The sequence below is a fragment of the Gavialis gangeticus genome, unplaced genomic scaffold, assembly GCF_001723915.1.
Source record: "Gavialis gangeticus isolate Ggan-Ray unplaced genomic scaffold, GavGan_comp1, whole genome shotgun sequence".
Taxonomy (NCBI): domain Eukaryota; kingdom Metazoa; phylum Chordata; order Crocodylia; family Gavialidae; genus Gavialis; species Gavialis gangeticus.
Genome location: NW_017729032.1, coordinates 161,977,168 through 161,986,814, shown reverse-complemented (window position 1 = coordinate 161,986,814; position 9,647 = coordinate 161,977,168). Strand labels below are relative to the sequence as shown.

The window sequence follows — 9,647 nt, the reverse complement described above, 5'->3', positions numbered from 1 at the left end:
TAAAAAAAGGTATTTTAACATTAGTATGTCACCCATAACAGTTTTTTTTTAAAGAAAAACAGGTTTCAACTATTGATTCTTCCATTCAACAGAATTCAGATGCAAGGGTCAAAAGAAAAGGTATAAATACTTAATCCTTTTTATACAACTTGAATAAGTCCATAAATCTCATAAAAATACATATAATACATAAGAGTATATCTATGTGCACAGGGAAGAATGGCAAATTCTTTATGCCTCTGTCACTAGAAGGATTATGTTTAAGGAAGCAAACAAAGTACTACCTATTCTGTGGTTAAAATTCTCAATGCAAAACATTAAACCTCAAAAGGTTATTATATAGTTTTATAAACAAGAAACTGACCTGATTTAACATGTGAACCAAAATATACACACAACATGAAGATTGTGCTATATTACTTATACATACATTAAGTGCATCTTTAATTACATAAAGTCCAGAATAAAATTATGCCAGTAAGTTGAGGAGAGAAGAAATGTGATGAGTTTTCAAGATTTTCAATGAATGGTGGGGTTTTTTCAGGGTAGGATAACCAAAGCATAGAAAAGATTTATAAAACTTGCTTTTGGATTTAGCTGCTCCCCCTCTTTTTTTTCTTTTTTTTGTCCCAAGGAAAAAAAACAACATTTTATGCATTATTTTTTCAGGAGAGCAATATATGTATTTTATACATCTTGGACTGATCTTGCCACTATCACTGTGTAGGTCATGTCCTGGCAGCTTATATAGATGTCTCACCTAAAATGAAAAATTGAAAACCAGCATTGAAAAGTTTCTGCTCAGGGTTATTTAGTCCATTCTTTATTTTATAATCATTTTCTACAGCCCCAAGTGCATCAGCCAAGGTCTGTACATCCGTAGGGAAGGACAAACAGAATTTTTTCTCTTCTGCCCTATACAACAATCCTTCTAGGGACTCCACAGGACCTCTAATAGCAGCAGTAGCAGTAGGGATGGAGTGATATTTTAATTGTGCCCTTTTCCTGAACACAAGACTATGAAGGGTCCAGTCCCTGCTGTCACAGGCAACTACATCAGGTAATAATTTTTCATAAGATGATGAAGCACCATCCTTTGAGTCTATGCTGATTTCTTGTAGGTGCCCATGGTAAATGTAAAATTGCAACCACTTTGTATCACAGAAGCCTCTAGTCAAAACTACCATCATGTTTTCCAATAATAGGGTGAAGGGAGAGGGTGAGACTTGAATTGGGAATTCAGTAAATTTGAATGTTTTGGATGATTATTGCAAATTGATGGATGAACATAGCTTATTTGCCATAAAAAGAAAGATAGCATTCAATACAGGCTAACAGTTAACAAATATCCTTTACAAACCTAGAGAATAATATTTAGGCTGAAATAATTAAAAGGCTTAAGTGAGTTTTCACTGAAAAGTTATGATAATATTCTTATTACTTTGAGCGTCAGATCGGCTCCAAGCACTTTGAAAAAAATCTCACCTAAATATTCTAATTCACTCTTGCATATATGCAGTGCTTATCAGGCACCAGGGACCATTATGCATCTAGGTATTGTTAACTTTTTTTTCCATTTTTAAGAAATTGGACTTTCTCTCTACACACACATACATCCCTATATGGGAGAATGAGTAAGACTAGAGTGAGATCATTGCTGTGACCACAGACTATGTAGAAATAATTGAGATAACACGACTGCTAGTATTGTCTCTGTGATATCAAGGAATTCAGTAGGTGCTGAAGTATCTGCCTGAGAACCTGGGTAAATATTAGGACCCATGTTATGACTGTAATATAGACATGCCTTTAGTCTTCCACTCTAATTTTAGCAAACACATAATATTTTCAGGGTACAACTACAACTTAAATAGTAAAGGTAAGTAATAAGGAGTTTCAATTAATCCCTGTTGGGGGGCTTATTGGTCTTGAAAAAGTTGATGCAAGTAAAATGAAATCTGTACCCAGGTGCACCATATTTCGCTAACTAAAACTCAAAGACTGTGACAGATTCTTTTCATTTAGTTATTCCTTCCATGCCTATGCCCATAAGTTTAGCTAATGTTTTCTATGCATGTCATACAAAGAGAACATATAGATTTTAAACTTGTGTCATAAAAAAATAGAAACTTTTCTTTCAATATGTGTTTACCATGATTCTCAAATAGGAATGAAAACAGAGTTCAAACTTACCACGTGGTTTAAAACAAAGTTGCTTATTCTTGTAAGCTCTGTAGCCAGCTACTGATCCAACAATCAACAGCACAAATGCAGAAACCACAGGAGATGCAACTCCAGCTGCTAGTCCAGTATCTAATGACAGAGGGAATGTTTTACTCAGAAGCAAAAAAAGGAATATTCTCATTTAAGAGTATATACATACCATGAAAAAGTGTGTTTGCAAAGATCTGTGTGAAGAAAGTGTTGATACAACTTTTGAATTATCTACAAAGCATGACACAAAATGTTTTAGGAGTATCCTTAAAAATGCTAGATTGCTGGATTTGTGATAAAATTAAAAACTGTAAAATTATTTCTAGCAAGAAAATACCATCTTATAGCATTATGCTGAACATGCAAAAATTTGATAAAGGTGAAACATTTTGTTTACCCAAGATTATCCTAAATATAACAGGATAAAAAAAACATGTATTTACTATACCAGTGTTTCCTTCATGATTGTAATTCTGTTCCCTTTCTCCTGAAAGGGAGAAGAAAATGTTATTTTTAAGAAACTTGTTGAGAACAGTCACCTCTTTTACTTAGCTGAAGACAAAGATGTCCTGCAACATATGATTAGAGTAGAGGACTGGAAATTGGGGATATATGGATTCTAATCTTGATTACAAGTCCTCTCTGCCTTAATGTTTTAATAATACTAACTCATAAAAGGAGGAAAACATCCTTAGCTGCCTCCTAAAAATGCTCTGTACATTTCAATTCATAGGCAGCTCCTCCTACAGGGTGTATGAAGGGGAAGTGGCCACAGCGCTGTTACATTGTAGCTTCATTTTACTGGCAGACAACCACACCACTGGGGGGAGACAATCTAAATCATTATTGGCCTCATGTTTTTCCTCTTCATCCTGTGGAGAATCTCCTGAACAGACCCACAAAATTCAATGGCATGATGGGACTGAAACCAAAAGATTTGAAGATTCTGCCTCAGCTCAATAGGGTGCTTATGGATGAGCTTAAACTGATTTATGGGGCCAGGTTAGAGAGAGCAACATCTTGTAACACTGCTGGTGGATACACTCATCATAATACGACTAGTAGAATCCATTTCTATATTAGGCAGTGGCATGCAGACCTAAGTCTAAAGCAAAGCCCGATGACTCTGGGTATCAGTATATGAGAGCAGCTGCAAAATAACAATATAGTGGGCACACAATACCTGGTGGCCTTGGTGGCAAAGGCTTCCCATCATTGAGATCTAAGTCACTGATATCACCTGTAAAATTAAAATATTATTTTTTTTAAATTATTATTTTCTAAATTTGATTTAATTTCATTATCCCCCTTCAGCTACCATATCCTGCATGTTCTTGGAGCCTTAAGAGAAAATTCTTTCCCAGAATCTTCTTATACAGTGAGGGAACTCTTGTCCAGCGAGCCCATTGTGTGCAAAGTGGGTAAGCTGCTTTCACCTCAGGGTCATTCATTAAAATCCATTTGAAAGCAAAAATGCCATGAATTCAGATAGTAAATCTTTGATCCTGCAATAGGGACATCTGGATTGTCATTAAGAGAATGGAGAAGAAAGCAAGATGATTATCAGCATCATGCTATTCTAGCATTCGATACCTTCTAAATGGATCAGTCAATAAATACTTGGTTGCACCAACATTTAGATACAGTAGGCAGGTCTACACAAGACATTATGTTGCTGTAACGATGGCAATGTAGCTCGTTGCTACGGCGATGTAGCATCTAAAAATAACGGTGCGCCACCAGGACTGCACAGTACCAGCAGGTACTTTAGAAAGTAATAACAACTGCACAGTACCAAATGCACAGTCAGGGGCATGTGTGGATGTGACCAGTAACTAGATTCAGCTGTCAATGCCTCTATTTACTCTATACCTGTCTTGCAAAATGCTAAAGTAGAGCTTCAGTTCTTCCTTGTAGACGAACTAGCTGTAAATAATTACTGGCAAGTCAGAACCTCTCTGATGAATGATTTAAATGTGAAGAATTCATTCTGTAAGAATTAAAAAGAATTATGGAGCTTAATGAACCTACTCCTTTCCCAACCTCAATATTATGGAAAACTATTAAAGCCTTCTTATAAGAATGTATAATATCTTCTGGAAAAAAGGGGGGATACAAAAACATATACTTTAATAAGAAAAAATATATCTTTAGATTAGGATTATATCACACATCCTTTGCCTGATAACCTACGCATTCTTACCATTTTGAGTCATGAATTGAGTAAATTACTGTCCCAGATGGCAGAGAATGCTTTCAATAGAAAAAAGGCCATGGCTTTCAATTGAAAAAAAAAGAATACATAACTACCAATTTAAAGGGGTGACTTTCATTTTCCAAACCTTCAACAGTATCACAATGACTTCTTAGTTAATCAGGCTATATACTGGATAACTGATATAACTGGTGTCTCTCCTGTATGGGTGGAAATTGAACAGGCAGTTGCTTCCCTTTCCACTATCATGCATCATAAAGTCTACTTTTCACTGTCTTTCTAACTCTCTAATCCCTACAATTTTTGAAGCCCAACGAGCTTGGAAATATTTGGCTAATGTATTAAAGTGCCATCCTTTGTTACATTAGAAGATCTCTATTTGACCTCCAATCTCTTTTTGAAGTATGGATCCCACAAACTGATGTGGAGATAGAGAATGGGTAAGGGTATTGTGCATGTAGAACAGCTTCTAGCAGGAACTCATATTAAGTCCTTTTCTCAGTTGTGTGATGAATTTGAACTTCAATAATACTTGAATGGTGAGATCTATCTATCTATCTATATATAGTTGCATCAAGTACTAGATAAAAAATCAGCTTGGATTTGAGGCTTTAGGTATAGCAAATACTTAAGATAGATGGTTTTTTCCCTTGAAATCTGTTTCTCTTTCCGATTCTGTGCCATCATTCTATGACTATATGATGTTGCATAACAGACCTGATGCAGCCAATTTAAGAGTGAAGTGTAATGAAGACCTAGTTATCCAGATGACAGAATCTCAGTGGAAATCAGCAATTCACAATATTCAACCATCCACAATTGATCTTAGACCTCCTCTCATACAAGAAAAGGTCATTTTTCATCTGCACTGGGATCACTCTAACCTTAAAAAAATGTAAAATATTGTTAGTAGAAACATGTTGAAGATACAATGCATTGCAGGCAACGGTTGGACACATGTTTTGGTCATCCCCTATTATCAATTCTTTTTGGAAAGAAACTATAACTAAAGTTAACATGACTTTGAACACAGCACTAATACCTTTGACAAATGTGTGTGTTCTCAGGTATATCCCTAAGGAATCCAAACCAAATCCATCTGAGATTACACTCTGACAGCTGGTTTTATTAGAAACATGCAAGTTTATATTGCTGCATTGGAAAAGTAGGACATGTCCAAAGGTTGAAATCTGATAAAATAAGATGGTACAGCTGGCATTCATGGAGAGAATCATGTCTAGCAGGTTTACCTAGGCCCAAAATGTTTGGTGCAATTTGGAAGGAATTGTTGGAATATTTTGGTCATTAAATTGTTGCTCATTGCACATTCCCTTTTCGTCTTCTACTCCTTCCTATTCCCTCCTCCTTTTTTTCCTATTTCTCTTCATTGCTTACTTTTTGAGCCATCATAACCATATTTTTTTCTTTAGTGATTTAAAAAAAATACCACGTAAAATCAGAATCTTGATCAACTGTGTATGTCAACCCAAACTATCTTAATGTTTTAAGCACTTAGGGTTCCAAACTAGATCTAGAATAGTTATCAAAGGAGATGACTAAATAAGTACACAGAATATATAATCTGGCTACTGAATAAAAATCTGAGCTAAATGGGTTTTTTTTCTTAATTTTTATGAGGAAATATTCTTACCAGTGTTGCTATTGCTCCCTGGTCGTGGATGAGGATGTGGCTGGGGTTTTGGGTGGTCATCTGTTAAAAAATAATTGTTAGAAGAAAAATGTCACATTCTATGAAAAAGTGTATCCCGCACTACAATTTCCAAGAAAAAAAAATGCCCATGTCTTCAGTCAGCTCTTTGATTAATGAATATGCCAGAGAAGGGCATCAGGAAAAATGGTGTGATATAAGGATCATACAGGAAATGGTGATTATTAGCATCTATAATGTAAGAGATGTCATTCCAGTTCATTCCAGTCAATACCAAGTAGAATGGGAAAAAAGACAGCAATCTGGTTACATAGGATTCTATGACAATTTTATTGTGTTAGTCTTATTGTGGTAATCCCCAATTTTCAGATTTAAAAAAGTAACCCAAAATCCACATTTTCTTATGATTAACATGAAACACCACTACATATACATAGTGGCATTTCATTTTAATCTCCAAAAAATATGGATTTGGGGTTACTATTTTTAATTAAAAAATTGGAGATTTTTTTTTTATCAGAGAAAACCAGGATCCCTGCTTATAAATAACAGGGGTACATCCATACATATAAGCATGTGCGCTTGCAGTAGCTCAAATAGAAGCAGTGTAAATTAGAGCCAGGGCTTTTTGCCTCAGTGCACATGTCCAGACATGGACTTTGGTGTGGGGCAAATTGTGCCACTTGGGGCACAATAACCCTGCCTGGGTCTGCCTAGATCTGCAGCCAAAGGGAGCTATAGCCTGGGGCCAGCACCTGTGCTGTTCCCAGCAGTATAAAACCCTTCCCTGTCCTGGCTCCATCAATACAAAAAGCTGCCCTGACAAGTAGCTCAGGACTACTCACTCTCAGGAGCTTCTGGGGCCTAGCCAATTGGTACCTGGGCTCATTACCCCTTGTGCCAGCTGGACTGCTGAAACAGCCCTGAGAGCTCCCTGAACCCTTTACCCACTGCAGCAGTCTGGCAGTGGGGGCTGCTGCCTGGCTGTGACCTGCTGTGCACCTGCCAGACCTGGATGAGGCACCTGCCCCTCTGGGCCAGCTGCCAGTGGGCTGTGGCTACAAAGCTGGTCTTTGTGTGGCACTACTGCCATGTGTATCCCTGCCCTGCCATCTGAGCAGCTGTCACCCGGAAGACGTTTAAACTGTCAAAGCATGTCCTCCACAGGGGTTATAGCCCCCCCCCCACAGGGGCCACAGTAACTGCAACAGGGGTTACAGCCCCCCTACAGGGGTCACAGCCCCCCCCCAACAGGGGTTAAAGCTTCCCCAGGGCTACAGCCCCCCAACAGGGTTTATAGCCCCCTCAACAGGGGCCACAACCCCCCCACCAGGGGCCACAGCCCCACAACAAAGGTTACAGCGCCCCCCAGCCCCAACTTACTGGCACTGGAGCCCAGGTCTAGCTCCCTGCGGCTGGCACACTGCCTGTCCTGCACAAGCAGGCAGCGTACTCCAGCACCAGGGTGAGGGCCAGCTATAAAGATGCTCTGGCTGCTACCAGAGTGTCTCTGTGGAGAACCCAGACTCTGGTTGCCTCAGGCCCCACTTTTTTCTGCTGCAGTTTTTTATCCAGGGATCTAATTCCCACATGTGCCTCTTGCAGCATCTCAAAGGGCTTTGAGATGCTGCAAAACACATGTGCAGGCTCATCTGGACACACCCTAGGAGAATATATGTTGGGAGGAGAGTGAGATTACCACGCGCACACTCACTCACACACACACACACACACACACACACACAAATAAATTTAATACATCCACTTTGAAGAAAGTAGCATGTATTACTTCCATGTAAGGACCTGTATTAGTTTCTCAGTTGATGTGGAATGGAACATCCCAGCCCTGCCACACAATACTGGAATACCACAGGGCTGATGGTAGAAATAACACTACCCAAGCCAGACTATGAAGACCCAGGATTACTACTTTATACATGTATTTGAACTAGTCTGTAAGTCATCATTATATTCATCTGTACCCAGCCAGCCACAACTGGCCCACTGCATTTACACTGTTTTAATTCCTTACAGAACCAGGGAGTTAGTTTACACTACAGAAGTGAGTTTCCAAATAAATCAAACTGTGGACTAAAATCTAAACTTTTCCTTCCTTGCTAAGAAAATTCCTCACCCAGAGGTATATTTCCTTTTTATTTCATCATTGTAGAAAAGACACAGAAAGCCTAACATTTGGCTTAAAATAACTTTTCAGAATGGTATTTTAGGCCTCAATTCAGCAAAGAACTTAAACACATGTTTAATTTTGACCATGAGCCTAGCCTTTTGGAGCAAACAGGGATTTAAGCACATGTTTACATTCTTTGCTGAATCAGACTGTGAGCCATGAAATTACCAGCTTCCATGGATGGATCCAGGATTGCAGTGACCTGTGTGCAGTCACACCCCCTTCAGCTGCATGGTACATGCAAAGTGAAGACAACTCATAGCAGAAATGTCACATAGCTGAAAAGATTGTAGGTATAAGGCAGCCCTTTGCTGTAATCCTGGATGCCAGTGAGCTCTCAGAGTTCACCAGCATGTCAGTATAGCCCCTCATGTCCTGTGAGCTCCATGAGCTCACTGGCTAGTCTGCCTGGAGATCCTGCTTTCAGCTCCTAAGCCTGCTGCTGTTTTCTCTTTTCTTCCTTCCACCCCACCCACAATTAAGTATCAGGGGAAAGGGAGGAAGAGGAAGAGGTGTGCAGACCCTGGACTCAGTGAAAGCAAGAGCTAAGCATCGCTACTGCCACCACTGCTGCTCATCCCCTCCTTTCCCTGCTGCTGAATGTGGTGGGAGTGGGAGGACAGGGGGAGGGGAGGAAAGGACAAAGAGTAGCAGGCTACAGAACTCCTTGAAAGTAGAGTATCTGCACAGACCCCATGGCAGTGAGCTCATAGAGCTCAGAGCACATGTAAAGCTGTGCTGACATGTTGATGAGTTTCTGGCAGTTCACTCCACATGTAGCACACAGCTAAAGGGGAGTGCAACTGCACCACTGTATGCCTCTGGGTCTGCCTCTGCCAGCCTCTTAATAGGAAAGACTGTGACCCAGCCCAGAAGCCAATATGTTCACTAGGATCAAAAAGCAGAAAACTATGAACTCCCTAATCCAATTCTCTATGATACTATAACTATACTTTAAATAAACTGGACCTGGAACTGGAGCCCTGTTATGGATAAAGGAAAAATAATTAAGAACCATTGATGATATGGCAAATAACATTCAGAACTACTGTACCCTCTATGAACAACTGAGATAAAGCCAGAATGTACAGAGAGCAATGTATCAAATTAAGAGGTGGCATTTACTGGGGTGTTTCATTTATGAGTTAATGATCTAATTGAGAAATTAAGGCAACCAATCAATAAAATTAAACAATAAAAGTAATAACATGAAGAACTAAAACAGAAAAAAGAATCTCATAAAGGGGTCTAAAGAGACTGCAAATATAAGAATTGAAAACAATATTAGACTCAACACTGAAAAACTATAAGCTAACATATCAAGAAACAAAACCCAAGCGCTGATATCGGGGGGGGGGGGG

The 9,647-nt window shown here is 39.1% G+C and overlaps 1 protein-coding gene across 1 annotated transcript in view; it reads right to left on the bottom strand.

Moving 5' to 3' along the window:
• Positions 1-618: 618 nt before the first annotated feature.
• XG (Xg blood group) overlaps positions 619-9,647 on the bottom strand; it is a 58,122-nt gene continuing 49,093 nt past the window's right edge. The window contains exons 4-8 of the mRNA XM_019524832.1: positions 6,081-6,140; positions 3,398-3,454; positions 2,663-2,701; positions 2,194-2,313; positions 619-760 (exon numbers count right to left, since the gene is read on the bottom strand). Of these exons, the coding sequence (XP_019380377.1) occupies positions 744-760; positions 2,194-2,313; positions 2,663-2,701; positions 3,398-3,454; positions 6,081-6,140 (293 nt within the window). The 3' untranslated portion in view covers positions 619-743. The remainder of the gene's footprint in view (positions 761-2,193; positions 2,314-2,662; positions 2,702-3,397; positions 3,455-6,080; positions 6,141-9,647) is intronic.